The sequence below is a fragment of the Amaranthus tricolor genome, chromosome 9 (genome assembly GCF_026212465.1).
Source record: "Amaranthus tricolor cultivar Red isolate AtriRed21 chromosome 9, ASM2621246v1, whole genome shotgun sequence".
Classification (NCBI taxonomy): domain Eukaryota; kingdom Viridiplantae; phylum Streptophyta; class Magnoliopsida; order Caryophyllales; family Amaranthaceae; genus Amaranthus; species Amaranthus tricolor.
The window spans coordinates 29,581,701-29,600,023 of NC_080055.1; the positions used below are offsets into that span (position 1 = coordinate 29,581,701).

The 18,323-nt window shown below is 35.6% G+C and overlaps 2 protein-coding genes across 12 annotated transcripts; both read left to right on the top strand.

Annotated features, from left to right (window-relative positions):
- Positions 1 to 303: 303 nt before the first annotated feature.
- LOC130823581 (uncharacterized) lies at positions 304 to 9,774 on the top strand. 9 transcript variants are annotated; one of them, XM_057688238.1, is made up of 7 exons: positions 681 to 1,284; positions 1,812 to 2,748; positions 2,850 to 3,374; positions 3,943 to 4,374; positions 5,123 to 5,424; positions 5,896 to 6,200; positions 7,610 to 9,774. In XM_057688238.1, exons 1-6 carry the CDS (start codon positions 800 to 802, stop codon positions 5,924 to 5,926), a joined length of 2,712 nt encoding a protein of 903 aa, XP_057544221.1. In that variant the 5' UTR covers positions 681 to 799; the 3' UTR covers positions 5,927 to 6,200; positions 7,610 to 9,774. The 9 variants fall into 9 exon arrangements, with proteins under 9 accessions (XP_057544226.1, XP_057544222.1, XP_057544223.1 ...); XM_057688235.1 differs by having other exon boundaries at positions 684 to 1,284; positions 3,943 to 4,386; positions 7,610 to 9,772; XM_057688236.1 differs by having other exon boundaries at positions 684 to 1,284; positions 3,943 to 4,386; positions 8,900 to 9,764.
- A 663-nt stretch (positions 9,775 to 10,437) lies between these two features.
- Positions 10,438 to 18,323, top strand: LOC130823583 (putative nuclear RNA export factor SDE5). 3 transcript variants are annotated; one of them, XM_057688247.1, is made up of 12 exons: positions 10,438 to 10,698; positions 12,673 to 14,012; positions 14,498 to 14,523; positions 15,115 to 15,177; positions 15,540 to 15,613; positions 15,773 to 15,996; positions 16,455 to 16,537; positions 16,647 to 16,703; positions 16,834 to 16,901; positions 17,014 to 17,126; positions 17,213 to 17,277; positions 17,832 to 18,323. In XM_057688247.1, the coding sequence occupies exons 2-12, from the start codon at positions 12,674 to 12,676 to the stop codon at positions 17,958 to 17,960; spliced, it is 2,241 nt and encodes a 746-aa protein (XP_057544230.1). In that variant the 5' UTR covers positions 10,438 to 10,698; position 12,673; the 3' UTR covers positions 17,961 to 18,323. The 3 variants fall into 3 exon arrangements, with proteins under 3 accessions (XP_057544230.1, XP_057544228.1, XP_057544229.1); XM_057688245.1 differs by having other exon boundaries at positions 10,464 to 10,698; positions 17,008 to 17,126; XM_057688246.1 differs by lacking the exon at positions 10,438 to 10,698 and adding an exon at positions 10,721 to 10,870 and having other exon boundaries at positions 17,008 to 17,126.

Here is an 18,323-nt window from a genome sequence, read left to right on the forward strand (position 1 = left end):
AATATTTTGCTGTATTTTTGTTGGTAACGGAAACAAATGTGTTGCTGTGGTGTCGTCAGTTCGATCCTGCGCAGCAACATGTATTTTGATTTTTTAATTTGTTACACTTTTTTTTTTATTTTAAGAAAATTGTTGCTCTTTAGTCCTTTATTTTTTTTGTTTGTTCAATTTGTTTTTTACACACATTTGAAAAAAATTTTAAACCTCAGCTTCGGTTACTAAAAATCAAGTGTATTTTATAAGGCTTAAGGGTAAAATGTTATACGGCTACGAATGTGGAACTCATCTATCTAGTATTTTGATTTTTTTTTAATTTGTTACACTTTTTTTTTTATTTTCGAAAAATTGTTGCTCTTTAGTCCTTTATTTTTTTTGTTTGTTCAATTTGTTTTTTTACATGCATTTGAAAAAAAATTTAAATCTTAACTTCAGTCAATAAAAATCAAGTATATTTCATATTGCCTAAGTGTGAAATATTATATGGCTATAAATGAGGAACTCATCTATCTATTATTTGTGTGACTGTGTGGGAAACTTCAAATTATATGAAATCTTTTATCAATTTTGTGGATATAATTTTTTGAAATGAAATTTTATTGTTTTTTTTGATAAGGAAACTTTGTTGATTTAAGTTAACTAAATATAGTTAATACTCAAAAGCAATGAAAAGATTCTCATCTTTGAGTACGCCGTATTCAGGCATTATTAAATGAAACGGTGCGTTTTACTTGTACAAAACTAACTATCCCATTGGATCACATTCAAAAAATACCAAACGAAAAACAATATTGCTCCATCAATGGAGCTCAACCTCTGCCTCACCAAATTCTCTCTCCTCAATTACCGCCATGACCGCCATAATCGCCGTAAAAACTTTTTTTGCAAGCTTTCTCTCTCCTCAACCCCCTCAGACAATCTCAAACTCTCCGAACAACTCCAAAACGAAACCCTTGAAATTCTTGAATGGAATCGTCTTTGCAACCAACTATCCCCCTTCATTTCCACTACTATGGGCCGGAATTTGGTTCAAAATTGTTCTATTCCTATGGGAAGGACATTGGAGGAGAGTCGAACACTTTTAGCTCAAACTACTGCGGCTTTGAGTTTGGGCTTCCCTAGTCCATTAGATTTCTCCGGAATTGAGGATGTTTCTGGAATTGTGAAATTGGCGGATTCTGGTAATGTTTTGTCCATTGGTGAGCTCTGTTTGGTTAGGAGAAGTTTGCGGTCGGCTAGACGGTTGTTTGAGCAGTTGATAGAGTTTTCTGATGATGACGTTCGAAGGTACTTTTGTTAATTGAGCTTAGTGTCGGTTTCGTTTACCTTATCTTTGTCGAATCAAACTAATTTATTCTGAACTGAACTTATTACTGGAAAATTGAGAGAAACCAAGAGTAAGATTCAAGAAAGTGTTGGTGACATTATTGGATATAGAATTATTGCACATCAAAAGATTGGACTAAATTAGAATATTGGCTAACTTTTGGGACAGAGGGAGTATCCATGTTGATAAAATTCTCTATATATTGATAAAAGTTTAATAAATTGAGATGGTTAAGAATACGAAGTTCAAACATTATGTCACATGCTTACATTTTCTGTTAAAGATAATATAGTAATGACGTTCAAAGCAAGAGTTTTGAACAATGTAAAAAGTACAATTGTTGCAAGTAAAAAGAAATAGGGTGATTGTTCATTTTGTTACTATTATTAGCTTCTTAATGATTGTTATATATAGATATATTCTTGAGCACACATTATTTACTTATTGTAGGGTATTACTTAGCTAGTTCTATTGGAACTTGGAACAGGAGCTATCCTTTGCTTGAAATTCTTAAGGATTGCAACTTTCTGGTTGAATTGGAGCAGAAGATAGAGTTTTGCGTGGATTGTAGACTTTCAATAGTATTGGATAGAGCTAGTGATGATTTGAAGTTTATTAGGTTGGAAAGGAAAAAGAACATGGATGCTTTAGATTCTCTTTTAAGGAGTGTTTCACAACAAGTATTTCAGGCTGGGGGAATCGATCAAGCTGTTGTCACAAGTCGTAGATCAAGGATGTGTGTCGGTATCAAAGCCTCTCATAAACCTTTGCTTCCAGGTGGAGTTGTTTTAGATGTTAGTAGTTCTGGAGCAACACTTTTCATGGAACCTAAAGAGGCAGTGGACTTGAATAACATGGAAGTCTGGCTTGCAAATTTGGAGAAGGATGAGGAACGCACCATATTAAGCATGCTTGCTTCTGAACTGGGAAAATCAGTAGCATATGTGATAGATTTGTTGGATAGAATCAAAGAAGTTGATTTAGCAGTTGCAAGAGCTGGTTATGCTAATTGTTTGCATGCTGTCTGTCCTGCTTTACACTCAATTACTGATGTTGATGAATTATTAGTAGATATTGAAGGAATACATCATCCTTTGCTTCTTGAACCATGTTTGGGTAACTTTAAAGATGTAACGGGACTTGATTCAGGAAAAAATATGAATTTCAATGGGGAAGCTGGTGTAATGTCTATCAAAGAGCTGCCTGATGAAGTGCACAAGTTTCCTGTTCCAATAGACATTAAAATTGGATGCGGAACTAGTGTGGTGATCATTTCAGGACCAAATGCAGGTGGAAAAACTGCTTCTATGAAAACTCTCGGACTCGTGTCCTTGATGTCAAAAGCTGGTCTGTATTTGCCAGCCAAAAACGCTCCTAAGCTCCCCTGGTTTGATTTTGTTTTCGCAGATATAGGAGACACCCAGGTATGAAATCATTTTTTTCAATATATATGTTAATGTGCCATAACTCATAAGTACTGTTTCATTCGTCTAAAATGCTTCTATTTCCTCTTTTCAAAATGAAGTCCTTGGAACAGAGTCTCTCTACTTTTAGTGGTCACATTTTGCGGATTGGAAAGATCTTGGAGGTGGCTTCAAGAACTTCACTTGTCCTGATTGATGAAATTGGGAGTGGGACTGATCCTTCTGAAGGAGTAGCACTTTCCGCTAGCATCTTACAGTATCTTAAAGATAGAGTGCGTTTAGCTGTTGTGACTACCCATTATGCTGATTTGAGCCGGTTAAAAGACAAAGATGATCGATTTGAGAATGCAGCTATGGAGTTTTCCCTGGATACTCTACAGCCTACCTTTCAGGTCTTATGGGGATCTTCTGGTGAATCAAATGCCTTGAAAATTGCTAGGAGGATTGGCTTTGATGATAAGATTATAGATCGTGCAGAAAGCTGGCTTGAGAGGTTGATGCCAGAAAAGCAGGCACAGAGAAAAGGTCAATTATATCAATCTTTGTCAGAGGAGAGAAACAGGATGGGTGAACGGGCTCGACGAGCTGCATCTCTTCATTCAGATATAATGGATCTTTATCATGAGGTAAGAATTCTGGTTTCTGTCATGGTCTGATCCCTGCAATGCATGAGTCATATAGTGAAGTTCAGTTCCCACTTATTGTGTACTGAAGCTGTTGCCCTGGGTTTACATTCTGGGTTGAATTTTATAATTCTAATTTGATTTCAAACGTTAGTGGTTCATGTTGGCAGTTAATGTTTTTTTATGATAGCTATTGCTCCAGATATTGATTTAGTTTTTGACTGCGTTAAACTTATGAGCATATTGTTTTTTCTTTAACAAATGGCTTAAAACTGCATGAACTTGGATGTGTATAGTATTTGGCATGAGCCAACTAGATAGTTTGCATCTTGTTCCACGAGCTTTCAATTTTCTAGTACCAACTGGAGAATCAGGATTATGTTGATGTTGTTTAATTTTCATGAATCGTTAATAAAATAGGATTTATAATGTTCAAAGTTATTTCATATTGCAAAAATCAGTAATAAAAAAGGAAGGAAAACCGAAGTACCTGTTTGTGGTATCTTCTGTCAAAAGAACTTTTTTCAGGTTAGTAGTTTATTGTTTAATTAATTATTTTTGATGTGTGCAGATTGAAGATGAAACACGTGATCTTAATTATCGCGAGAAGGCTCTGATTGCAAAGGAGACTCAACAAGTTGAAGAAGAACTTGAGCTCGTGAAATCTAAATTAGAAACTGTAGTCCAAGAGTTCGAGCATCAATTACGTTTTTCAGATGTTGGTCAGTATGGGTCTCTTGTTAAGAAGGCCGAATTGACCATTGGATCTGTGGTTGAAAGTTACCGCCTTCTCTCAGATAGTGTCTCTGAAGATATAGTTCTGCATACACCTCAACCTGGTGAGCAGGTCCACGTAAAGCGTTTAGGAGGCAAGCTAGCTACTGTAGTTGAGGTGTCTGAAGATGATGAAACTGTTCTCATACAATATGGAAAAGTTAGGTTTCGCGTGGATAAAAGTGGTATCCAACCTATGGAAGGAAGCACAGCTGGCTCACGCTCACAGGTGAAAAAGCTGGTATGAGACATAATTCCTGCTATGTGATGTTTTACTTTTGTTGTCTTCCAAACTACTCATGCTTCATTTATGGACTTTTAAATTTTTGCATGAGTGATTAATCATCTGGATTTTGTTCAATAAGCATTGACCTTTTAGCAGTATTCAGAGTGGTGCATCAAATGTGATATTTTGCATTTTGTTTCTTTAACTCTTGAGTATCATTACACTCTTGAATATCATTCAAGTTCCTCATTCATGAATGATGTTTGATTATTTTATTTTTGATTTTTCTTTATTGATTTTTCTTTGTAAGAATTGATAGCTGATTGGCAGGATGGTTTATAAGCTTACTTTATTTTTTTTCGTTGTTCAAATAAAAAAACTCCTTTTATTTTCTTTATTGTGTTTAGGCACATAATTACATAAGTAGAGTAGGAGAGTTTCATGTAGTATGATGTTGCTTTTCTTCAGTACTCTTATCCGTTCCCAGTTATGATATGTGGTATCTTTGATTTGTTGGCAATATATCGATAGGAGCTTGATACATGATTAGAAAACTTTTGAAGTTCAAATTTTTTTTTTCAGAAGAGGAAGAATCGTGTGTATAATGTATTGTTTGTGTTGGTACTGTAATTTGTTAATTTATGCCACCTAATTTAGTAAACTATGCGGACTGTGGATTTTCTAGTCTTGTTGCTCCTGGATTTTGAAATTCTCTTGAGCTGTAAGTTATGCTATGTACTGGTTAATACAGGCTCATTTATCTGGAAATTTGAATCCGTTAAGTGGAAAGGACAAGGAACTAGCTTATGGACCAGTTGTACAGACTTCAAAGAATACTCTTGATCTACGAGGTATGAGGGTGGAGGAAGCTTCTAATGCTCTCAGTATGGCTATAGCAGCTAGGGAACCTCTCTCTGTCCTCTTTATCATACATGGTATGGGCACTGGAATTCTAAAGGAATGTGTAATTGAGATGCTGAAGAAACATCCACGTATTGAGAAGTTTGAACAAGAAAGTCCGATGAACTATGGCTGTACAGTTGCATTTATCAAGTAAAGTTTTTTGTATATTCCTAATCAAGTTCAATATAATAGAACTATAGAAGTAAAGGCTTGATTACCTCTTGCCTTTTCATTTACAGTGAAGTCTTATTATTGAATATTTAGCAGAATAAACTGGGAAACCTATACTAAATCTATTCTGTAGCCACTTGTTTGAGCACATAAACTTCTAGAATCTGCTCCTTACACTTCCGAATGTATGTAGAGTTTTTCTCTAGAATCGTTCTGCAACTTCTGTATTAAGCCATATGTTACAGGTTATAAACTTTGAATCCATTGTTATTTTTACATGTGGCATATCTTTGTTTTCTGAAGTGGAGATCTTGTGTAACTCTTGTGGAAGATAGCTATCTATTCTAGTCACTCACATTTTAGAATGAGTTATTTGTGCACTTCCTATTTAAGTAAAGTTGCGGATGTTGTTTTGCAATTAAGGGTAAATCAACCTCCTTGCTTTTACAGAAGTAAAGTTGCGTACGTCCAAGCCTCTTAAGTATTACTTGCCTCGAAGAAATACTTGATGGCATTGGGGTAAAGTAACGTATTGAGCCGTTTATATCAGAAAATTTGGCAATTCCTCTAGTCTTGGATATTATTTTTCTTGGATAATGATTGCAGCTTATGAGAAGAAGGCTGAAAAAGCTCCAAACCTTTTGTTTTGGGTTCTGTTGACGTAAAGCACTCCTAGAATATTGCAGAAGCCGCTCAATCATCATCATTTGATCAACATTCACTACCTTCAATGGAACTTTGATGAATTTGCCAAGGTGATGTCATCTCTGCCAAAAGATTTCCGAGCATCTGTCTCTGCTTCTTTTTTTTGCATCTGTTTTTGTTAAAATTTGTTTTAATAATATACTGTGTGAATGAGTATCAATTTTATCATAACTTTTTAGTTTTGGATATGTGAATTGTAAGTATCCTGAGCTTTCTTTAGTATTCGAAAATGTGAAGTGGAACTTATCTTTTCTTTTAATAATGATCTAAAACCTCTGTTTTGCTGTGGGTGGGAGTAGGCATGCATGCAGTCTTATGATAATCATGTTCACCTTTTTTGCATTTTGTTAGGAGTTTGGAAAACCCTCCTAGTCAAGTGTAGGATATGAGCTTCTGGACAAGCTACAAAAGCTTGAATGATATTGTTAGAGTCCAAATCCGGAAAAACTTTGCTTTGTATCACCTTGATTAATTTATTTCACATATGTTGTTTTTTGTGATCTCACACAAACATGGTTAGAATGTTGGGCTTTCAGAAGAAGTGGGGGTCATTAAGATGCATATGCTAAGATGGATTAGTGAACATATCTCGAAAGATAGGATTTGAAATAAAGACATTAAGAAATGGTCTTGGAGTCGCATATATTGAAGACAAAATATGAGAAAATCTCTTAGGTAAATACATTAGAAATGTGGAAATTCGAGGAGCGTAGAATAGGTTAAGGTGGGATGAAGATAACTTGGATAAAAACAGTGAGGAAGGATGTGAAAAATTGAAATTTAAATGGACATATGACAATAGATAGGAATGAATGGACGTGTAAATATATGTGGATGATCATTGACACTGATTTTATTGGATGTAAATTAATATTGAAGATTAAGATAAATAAAGTACGATCATTGCTGGGATCTTTCATATTGATTTGTTTTGGTTCATTTAGCTAACCTTATATTGTTGGGACTCAGTCTTCGGCATTACAAACAAAATCCAGTAATCACCATGAACGTCATATTTGAATGAGCATGTCATTTTGCTTCCACTGCTGTGATAAGACACACAGTTGCGATGTTAACTACTTTGTACGAGGCCTTGATAGATAGAAGATTTGAAATTATTCTTGCATACATGCTTAAGATCTTTAATTTGTGGCCTAATTTTACTGATGAAGTGATGCTGGACTGCCAACCTATTTGAACCAAAGGGCTAATTTGCCAAAGATAATTTTTCCGACTAACTCAATGAGATGAATACCTGACTTTGAAACTAACAATTAACATTGTGTTTACAAGTTTTGCATTGATGGTGGAGCTTTATCTACCATTTCTCTGTTCTTTGTGGAATTACCATGCCAGTCATCATTGTGCTTTGTAATTTTGTAACGTTCATTTTCATCAGCATGATTATGTTTGCCGGTCCTTCCATAGTTTTTAAATCCCCCTTTTGATCCTGTTTCAGAATTTTCAGTCAGTCCTGGCGTGTGAATGAGAAGATACCTTCGTCATCCGCCTCCAAAACCTCCACCCCGGACTTCTTCTCCATAAATTTCATTCCTTGTGTTCTACACTCTTTCAACCACCTATGTTGATCGCTCATCCTTCAGCACAACTGTTGGAAATCATATGCCTCTCAGCTCTCCACGTCAGCTATCCGTGTGCTCAAGCAAACAATCCATGTGCATCAATACGAAACACAAAAGTTAGTTAGGCTCTTGTAACCTACTTCTGTTGCTTGTAACAGAAAGTTGTTAGATATTGCTGTGTATCTTAGTTCTTCTTTAGCTTCTGGATGTTCTTGTATATATACCCTCATACATGTATTTGTTTCTTTCACCAATTCTATCAATAAAAGATTGCATGATTAAAGATTGAATTCAACAACCTTTGCTTTCTAAACCTCCTCCATAATCACCACTCCACAAGGATCACAAACTTCTCCTCCATAGCCTCCACTGCCCCAACCTTCACCCTCTTCACAACCTCCACCACCTCAACCTTCACCTCCTCCACTGCCATTACTACCCCAACCTTTGCCATTACTACCCCTACCTTCTCCCCTCCATTGCTTCCACTACCCCAACACTGTTTCTGATCTTGTTTTCTTCAGAGATCTTTATCATTTGACTTGTCAGTTTAGTTCTCAGCAAATAATCTGGCAGCAGCGCAATGAGACCGAGATGAGGCAAGTGATAACATTAATTAAGTAAGATAAGCCCGTTTTGATGGTGCAGCTTTCGGTTTATTTTTTTATGGACTTTTTAAGTCCTTATATAGTTGTAGGCGAGTTTAGATTTTAAGCATAGATAATGGTGTATGGCCATGTATTCTTTCAGTTTCTTCTTAAAAATATTGATTCATGCTGTTTGGCTGCTTGCATGGAGTTAGGAAAGCATCCAGTTATTTCTGTGCAAATACCTAACTGCAGAACTGTAAAATAATCATTCCCCTGGCATGGTATTTGTGTGCAAGCTAGGTACATTTTTAGATGGGATACGAAAATTTACGTTTGGTACTATATTCTATAACTCACCAAATGAGGGTAGATAATCACTTTTGGATTTTTGTTGAGTGCTTATACTTCATAATTCTGCTGTATCCTTTTATCATCTTGATCATTAGAATTTACAATGTTTTATTTAGTATAGTATACATGATAACATTTAGTACATTAAATTGATACTTTTCTACATACTTGATACTACAACCTTAAAATTCCAAATTTATTCACTTGATTCATTGCTTATCCCAGATATTTATTACAGTCATTAGTGATGTTCTGCATTTGTGGACGACCACTGAAATCGATCTATTGGTTCATGTAGCAAACCCTAATATTTGGGATCAAGACTTTGGCATTGTCGAGTGTTCTGCATATGTGCTGTGAGGATACATACTATGCCCCATTTGGTTACTTCCTGCTACAACAAAAGATGGGATATGAAAATCTGTACCACTTCCTGTATTCATCCCTCCTGCAAAATTGCACTGTTTTCCACCTTCACATTTTATCGGCAAGCATACTACCGGCCCTGCTTTACTGCGACTGTCGCACTCAGCCTTCGGACAGTCACAATTACAGTTGCAGCTACATGGTGCACCTTTGACATGCTCTTTTTAAGGTTCAGGTTTTGGCACAGGGAAAGTCCATGGCCCGGGCCATACCGGTTTCGATGCATCTGCAACAGGAGTTGTGGGTTGGTTTTGTTGGAGCTGTGCTGTGGAATGATGCCTACACTGGCAGCTTAGCACAAGGAGAATACTGATTCTCAGTAGAGGAAATATGGTCCATGATCCCCAGTTTATGTATCTTGCCATTGTATTAACTAATTTTATTTGTGTGTTTATATAGATAGTTTACGTAGGAGATAAATTTGGAGATTAAATTGATTCTTTGTATGAGTTTGCAACTAATTATAGCAAATGAGCTTCTTTACTAGCTGCATTCTTTTGCTTTCAACTTCCTTCTTTTTCTTTGTAAACTCTTTTTTGTAGTTCTTTACAATGCCAATGTGGGTTCTAAGGAAAAAAAGACTTCCCAAGTACGAGAAGACTTCATTTATTGCATATGAACATTTTTTATATGATTAATATTTATCTACGACTTAGCACATCATCACATGTTCTTATGATATAGATATAAGTCTTATGCCGATTTTTGAATTTACGGTTTTTCAATTTATATAAATTTTTATTTATGATATTTGTTTTGTATGATTAATACTATGGACGACTTAGTGCATCAAGACATGTTGGCTTTTTCTATTTTGCGCTATTTTCTTTTTTAGTAATATCCTTTATAATTTTCTTTTTATTTTACCCATAAATTTATTCTTTTTTTAATTTCATGTATCATTTTTTCAAACTTATGTTTAACTCCTTTGATTCCACAGGTTTTACTATATTTTTCTTTTGATCCGTTTTATGAATTTTGCTAAATTTTTTTTCGTTAGTCCTGAATCATGATTTACAGTCTCACATGCTCTTTATTTAATTTTTTTTACTACGTATAACTTATCCTTTTATCTAATTTATATATTTTTTTCACCACCCCATAAAACTTCTTTTATCTCCATTATCTTTGGAAGAATTGCTCACAAAATATTTTTTAACAAAATTAATATTTACATTTTTGTTTAAAAAATAGAAATTGCTAATTAAATGGGAGTTGGGACTTGGGACAGATCACAGATGAAATAGAATACACCTATAAGCAGAAAGAATGTACAACTAATAGAGCAGACACAATTCTATATAGTATATACTAGTATTAGACTATTAGTATACTTGGGTAAAGCAGTACAACTAGTCATCAGACCCGTTATATTTTAACTCACAATAAATAATATTCTATTGTCGGGTACACTGCACAGTAGTACTAGTGCAATTCTATACTTCCTTCTTAAGATTTCATCAACCAATATTTGATTTTTGTACCACTTGTTCAACAATTATTGGTTGCAAATGTGCTTATACTTGTGTGCTTCTCGTTTTCACTCTCCTTGTAAAGGGTAGCAGAAAAGCAGTAGACTTATGTTCACTGAAATTCAGGTACTGTTTCCCATTCAAAGATTGAATCTTTTTCCACATGAAAGTGATAATTTCCATATTTTACTTTAATTGTGTGTAATTTTGAAGTTTTTGAGAATAAAAAGTATAGAATATAGTTGGGATTTTTTGTTCCTTGCTTTGATTATGATTTAAAACCCTTTATTCTGATCAAGTAAGTTATTTTCCTTAAATTTTCACTTATTTTTTCTGCTTTATCTTGCATTAAATTTTGAGTTTTTCTGTTGTTTGGAGGGAAGATTGTGATATTTATGATCAAGGGTTTTAATGATCTATTGAAAATTCAATTGAAGTTGTCTCAATTTTTTTTTGATTTGGGTATCTTGTGTTGGGGATCATTTGATAGAAGTGTATGTTACTGTGAATGGGAATTGGGAATTTGGGATCCTTCTTTAAATTGATTTACCATAACTGGGTTGGTCCGCAACTTTGTATTGATTGTCATGTGTATGCATGTTTATTAATCAAAGGGGTGTTTGAAAAATATGCAATTTTTGCTTATTTTGAACAAGCTGCTTACTGCGGGTTCAAAATCACGGGGTCAAACCAGGTCAAGTCGGTCACTCCAATCAGCTACTAGCTATCATCCGTTTGCCGAACACTCCCTAAATTTTTATTCGTATTTGTGCAAAGATGTAATGTAGCATACTCATGAGGACAGAGGGAGTACTGACAATGTGATACTGTCTCACAATTTAGGTAATGGTGGATCTTTTTTTAGAAAGTTAAGCTATCTGTACTATAGTGCAAAAATAAGGCAGCATCACATCAATCCCGCTGTAAAGACTTTACAAAAACAAACCTATGTTTTCCACGTTTTAAAGGTGTAAAAAACGCAATTTGGGCCATTTTGGGCATCTCATGCTTTCAACTGATATTTGACATTATGATAACCACATAATTCTCGTCACTGCATCATGGTTTGGTTAATGCGATTGCTACTGTTATTGAGAGTTTCTTTGAGGGAAGGGAGAGAGAGAGAATTAATGAGAAGTAACTTGTATAGTTGTATAGGATACTTCATCACCATTCTACCAAGTTTTAATAATTCTTCCCTTTTGAGCAACTTGATGATGGACCTTCAATGAAAGGATTTCTTCTCCATGTTTGTGTTGGGTTTATGTTGTGTTGCAATCTTGAGTTGATATTTATAAGGTTTTTGGCACTCTATTTATCCAAGATAGCATATTAGAAATGGAGTAATGGATTCAAGTGATCATTAGTTGATGCCTCGTATCCCGTTGCTTTAGCGTTATGAGGATATATTCTTTTTCTCGACAATTTTCACGAGTATCTTTTTGTATCTTACATTCATCAGTTAGGGGACGTTTTGGATGTTTTATTGACCGCTGTTGTGTTTCCCACTAATATGCTTTGTTGTATTCCCTCCATCTCAAAAGAATTGCTACAACTATAAAATGAATGTTTTTGAGGGTTGGAGAGAAATGTGCACTTTGTGGAGCGGTGGGAGAAATATGTGGATGAAATGAAAAGATAAGTTCTATGTGAGGATCAGAATTAAAAAGAGAGTATAGGTCATAGCCAAAAATTAAATTGTAGAGAATTCTATAGGACAGACTAAATAGGAAATTGCAGCAAACAATATGGGACTTTTGTGGTTGGTCTTAAGAAACATGCTACTTATCATTTCAATGTGTCCCTCTCCCCCCTAAAGATGACTTTTTCCTTTTCTTTTTTTTTTTTGGTGATATTGTGGGTTTAATTTCTGATTAAATATGTTGGAGATGTCGTAATAAGATGTGTTATTATTGTTGTTCCATGACCTTTACGTTGCTCGATTAATTTTCTATTCTTAATTTATCTGTTATGTCTGCTTTATTGTTGTTCAATTTTGCATCGTTTTGAGTCTTCACGTGCTTTCGAATTGTATAGATGTTTCTTGACATTTTTGTTATTCAACCTAGTCAACTTTTTGCTCTTGTTTCTGAATATCAGAATGGAGGGGCCAATGGTTACAAGAAAGCATGACCATGGAGACAAGTCGTTGAAGTTTCTGCTTGATACATTTGGCTCTTCATTCTCTATAGGGGAGATTGCTTCTGCCTTTTGCAATGCAGGCCGAGATGTTAATGTGGCTGGTGAGATTCTTCGCGGTATGCAGACAGTCCCTTCTGCTGATGGAACTCGTTTAACTAAAGCATCTAAGTTGAAAACAAGTCCTGCTTCGATGAGTACTATTTCAACTGTTGGGAAAAGTTGTGTTTGGCGTGTTGTTGGATCGAATGGAACTTCTAATGGGACAATGCCTCTAGAATTAGGGGCAGCTTCGGTGGATACCGGTTCATCCGATGGGAAAAATTATGTTTGGCGTGCTGTTGGATCGAATGGAACTTCTAATGGAAAAATGCCTCTAAAAGTAGGGGCAGCTTTGGTGGATACCAGTTCATCCGATGGGGAAAATTATGTTTGGCGTGTTGTTGGATCGAATGGAACTTCTAATGGGACAATGCCTGTAAAAGTAGGGGCAGCTTCGGTAAATACCAGTTCATCAGATGGGAAAAATTATGTTTGGCATGTTGTTGGGTCGAATGGAACTTCTAATGGGACAAATACAATGCCTCTAAAAGTAGGGGCAGCTTCGGTGGATACCGGTTCATCCGATGGGAAAAATTATGTTTGGCGTGTTGTTGGATCAAATGGAACTTCTAATGAGACAATGCCTCAAAAAGTAGGGGTAGCCTCGGTGGATACCGGTTCATCTGATGGCGATGGGAAAAATTATGTTTGGCGTGTTGTTGGATCGAACGGAACTTCTAATGGGACAAATACAATGCCTTTAAAAGTAGGGGCAGCTTCGGTGGATACCGGTTCATCCGTTGGGAAAAATTATGTTTGGCGCGTTGCCGCATCAAGTAAAACTTCTAATGGAACAATGCCTATAGAAATAGGGGAAACTTCAGTTGCTATCAGTTCAACTGTTGGGAAAAAAGCTGCTGGAACAAATGAGACTCCTAACGGGGAACAAGCTTTGAAAGTGAAGGCAGCTTCAGTAGTTACCAGTTCAAGTGTTCGTGAGAAAAATTGTTTTTGGAGCGTTGTAGGATCTAATGGAACTCGTGATGGGAAAAGACCTTTGAAAGTAGAGGCTAATGGGTTTCATGTACCAGTCAAAACTTCAGACAAACCCTTGCTTTCAAGGGATGCTGATTTGGGTTTGTTTGAAACCTCCTCATCGGAAAGTAATCCCAGTTCTGATGACCACATGGAGAAATTCTTGTTTGACATGTTTGGACATGGATTTCAACTCGAAAGAAGTACAATTCGGGAAATGTTAGGTAACTTTCTTGTTCTTTGTAACATAGATTCCGTGAGAGTGATAAGGTTATCATAACGTCAAATATCAGGCGAAAGCATTAGATAACCCTTTAAATGGTCCAAAACTTGGTTTTTTTTACACCTTTGCAACGGAGAAATATCGGTTTTTTTTTTTTTGAAAACCTTTACAACCCGGCTGATGCAATGTGGCCTTGTTTTTGTACTATGCTGTGGTTAAAATACAGTAACTTATCACTTTGTTCCTTCTGGTATTTAGTAACTGTTGAACGATTTCGATTAAATAAATGTGTGTGTTTACGGCAGCTGATTAATCCCCTCTTTTTTTTGCGGTAAAATCACTTTTCTTAATCAATTTCCTTGTGAATTTGTGTTTGGTTCTTCTTGATAACTTAAGGCTTTTGTGAGGGCGTGCTGACAATGTACTTGTCGTGTAGTTTTCTTGACTTTAAGGTGCAACTAATATATTTTTCAACTTGAATGTTAGGTCAGTGTGGATACGACATGAAGAAGGTATGTTTTATGAATGTTTTTTTGTTGTTGTTGACACAAGGTTTGATCGTAGGATGTTGATAAATGTGTGAAAAAACATCATATAGGAAACCACAATGTATCAACATGTGCTAAACAATCATTTTCTACGTTCATGATCACGAAAATATGGCACTACGGTATATTTACAGTTGATATCAGTTCTATCGGTGTCAATAGCTAACTTTTCATTCCATAAGAGATCATTCTATTACCCCAACGCCATAAAATGACTCTGACCTAAGTAGGGTTGGGGGGTTAGATGTACGCAACCTTATCCCTGTTACTTGTTAGTGATAACAGATAGGTTTTTTCGATTAGCCTTGGGAGTAAACATCATAAATAAGAAGTGCACACGATTTAATCATTTTAAAATAGTCCATTAGAATTCGAAACTAAAGGACTATAAATCCTTAAGTGACATTCATTCCATATGATATGCATCTCAATATTCGGAAAACATTTAGGAATTGTAGATAAAAGGTCAGTTTATCCGACCCACGTACGAAAAGGCGCTTGTGGGATACAAAATTCAAAAGTTACAGGATAATCTGAGATGCTTGTTCAATGCAGAGCTTGGAAGCATTGTTAGATCTTACAGCCGTAACACTTGACAGAAGAAATAACTTGCTCGAGGTATGTTTATTATCCGATCCTGTTTTTTCACTGATCCACACTATTTTCTAGACTTACGAGATTCATTCGAAAATCAGTAATTCAACAAGTTTTCGATACTATGTTTGCTGTATGCTTTACATTATGCTAAAACTTGAGCATTTAGAAATTAGAAGGATCAGGAAAACTGAATTGCTCCCTCATGGGTTTTTCGACCCGGGCTTTTTCGGGCTGCCCCTAATAACCAACAAATGGCAAATGCTTTTCCTTGTGTGGACCCTATTTCAATGGGAACTTGATGAGTCGATCTTCCTGCTTAAATGAACATGATCATTACATTTTTCTTAACAAGTTTTGACGTCTTATTTTCTTACGATCTACAGGGTAGACATGTGCATTCCAACTCCAAAAATCTTTCATCTAGTAGCCGAATACAAAAACAAGCATATGCTATAAGGTTTACTCCTAGTCTTCCTAGATTCATTCGTTGGCATTTGGCCAAAGCAGGGAATGCAATTAACCCACATATTATCTAAAATCTGAAAATTTCCCCGCCCTTAGAAGAAATTCGGATTTTCTTGAGCTTCTGTAACCTTTTTTTCGCTACCCTATACAGTAATGGTTGTAGTACCATGAGATCCAATGAGAAATATGATCGGCAAGAGGAGAGCTTATCTGCAGTATTTCCCGCTCCTGAGCAGCGAGACTTGTCTTTCAGTGCTTCTATTCCTGGATCAGCTACAAGTTCTTGCGCAACAAGAGTAGTGATTGAGCCTGTGAAAGACATTGCTGGGGACTTTAAGGCGAAAACCACAATGTCACACCTTGACAAACTGAAAGGTACTTGCCATTTTTAAAGAACTATATGCAATTTCATTTCTTGGCCGTAACCTGGGCATAGAAGTGTTCAAAACAAACTCGATGTTCTGATGTTTACCCGACCTTGTAACCGAACCCAATATGACCCGACATTAAAAATAGATCATCAGTTATGTAAAAACCAACACGGACACAAGATCCGATTTTTAAACTGACCCAAAATATTTGATTCAAAATCCACCAGATGACCCGAATGACCTGCGCGACAGAAAAAGTACAATGCATTTTCATCTTGTTATTGCAAACTTAGAAGTGTACAATGCATTTTCATCTTGTAATTGACATATAACCAGAAAAAATACCAAGTCATTGCAATTTTTTGTTATAGGTTTCTATGTTGCGTAGATAATTCTTTACAATTCTCAATGGACGACATTGCTCTAAATTCTTTTTATATCATAATAAATTCTGATGTGTAGATGTTGTTGAAGAGGGTAGCTATAATACCCTTCGCAAAGCCGTGAAAGAACACCGTGAAACAATGAAGAAGTATTATAAAGATGTAAGTTTTCGTTAGTAACTTTTGACAGCCACGACCTTTTGAAAAGCTTTGTTTACTAGTTCATGCTGAAAATCTCGATACTGATTAGTAGTTATGTGTTTCTATAAAGGCGGCAGAAGCTTTTGCAAGAGGTGATCGTGATCAAGCACTTGCGCTGCTCGAAAAGGTTTAAACTGTCTGCATTTTATAGTTTTCGATATTAAAAAAAAAATTTCATGGTGGTCATTTCGACTTGGTGACAATGTGTCTTTTAGCTTCCGTTTTGATAACCTCGTCCATTACACGTCTAAATATAGGGACAGTTTTTTTACAAAAAAGCTCGTGAAGCTGATGAAGAATCTGTCGCAAAAATATTTGAGACCAGGTGAGCATATAATCGGAACTTTAGCGTTCCTTTTTTTTATGCGATTTTCCTTTTATGCAGCATTTGGGCTTCCCTTATATGGCCGTTTTGCTTGTCAAATATTTAATTATAGCACTGGCGATGACACGGTGGAAGACGAAGTCTCTCTTGACTTACAAGATCACAATGTTAAAGAGGCAATACAACTTGTGAAACTTCACCTTCGTACACTCTCTGGCATTCCCTGTAAGTCATCAAATTTCTCGTATTCTTCTAATCACAACAATGCTTGAAGTTATGACTTTAACAGGCTATGTTACTCGTTTTTTCAGTTGTTAGGAATCTAAAAATCTTAATTGGGAATGGAGATCGAGATGTTAAAAAGCTAAAACGACTGGTAATGCTTATAATTCTCACTATTTGTTTATTCAAAATTCTTTCCCTGTCCGAAGTTTTCATAGCTGCAAAGTTTTTGATTTTTTTCTTTGTATTTTTGTGCAAAAATTGTCTTTTCATTCAACGCAATCTCTCCTTCAATCATCGTGTTAATAATAGGCATGAGTGAAGAATGAGGTTAAGAAAACACAAATTCTTGTGTGAGCCGTCTCACCGTGAGATGTTCTTCATACATTGGTTGAATAGCTCAATTAATACAATTATTAGCATATGGACTCTTTGTTTGAGATCATCTCACCAAGAGACGATCTCTCACAACACAGGAGTAGCCTTTAAAGGTACTTGAGGAATAACTCAAAGACCCGATAATAGATAGTAATTCTGAATTTTGCGGGCAAACTCATTCGTTTCCTAGTAGACGGAAAATTCATCCTTCTTGCATATACATTTGCATCGAAAAGATTAATAGTATAGGCTAAGTTTCTTTTTCTGCCCTATTTAGTTATTCTTGTGTAAATTTGCCTATTTATGATTGAATATGATTTCGCTTCACAGATTTTTAAGCTATTGGATAAGGAGGGCATTAGTTGGATCGAAGATGAGAAATGTGGTACAATACTGATACGTTTGGATGAAATCAACCCGAAAACCCTTAGCTTCGGTAGAAAAGTTTGTCAAATATAAGAATTGAAGTTGTGTTGCATCGAAGATACATGAAGAACATCTACAATTGTTTGGAATCAAAGAAATCATCCAAAAACCATTTTTTGGGAATTTAATCATATGATTGTTCTATTTGTGGCTTCCTCTACATGGTTTAAAATAAATTACACTACAAGTATTTCCTAATAGTGAATAGTGAAAGAGCTTTCATGAGCTTCTTGAAGTGTAAATGGCAAGAGATGTTCAAAAATCATTATGAATACAAATGCACAAGGATTTTATGAATGTAATGATGTATTTAGGTCTCTTGTAGGGTTTTCCAATGAAAAACAAGTGTTAGGAATTGGTAATCATTATAGAATAAAGTAGTATCTTTGGTTGTTA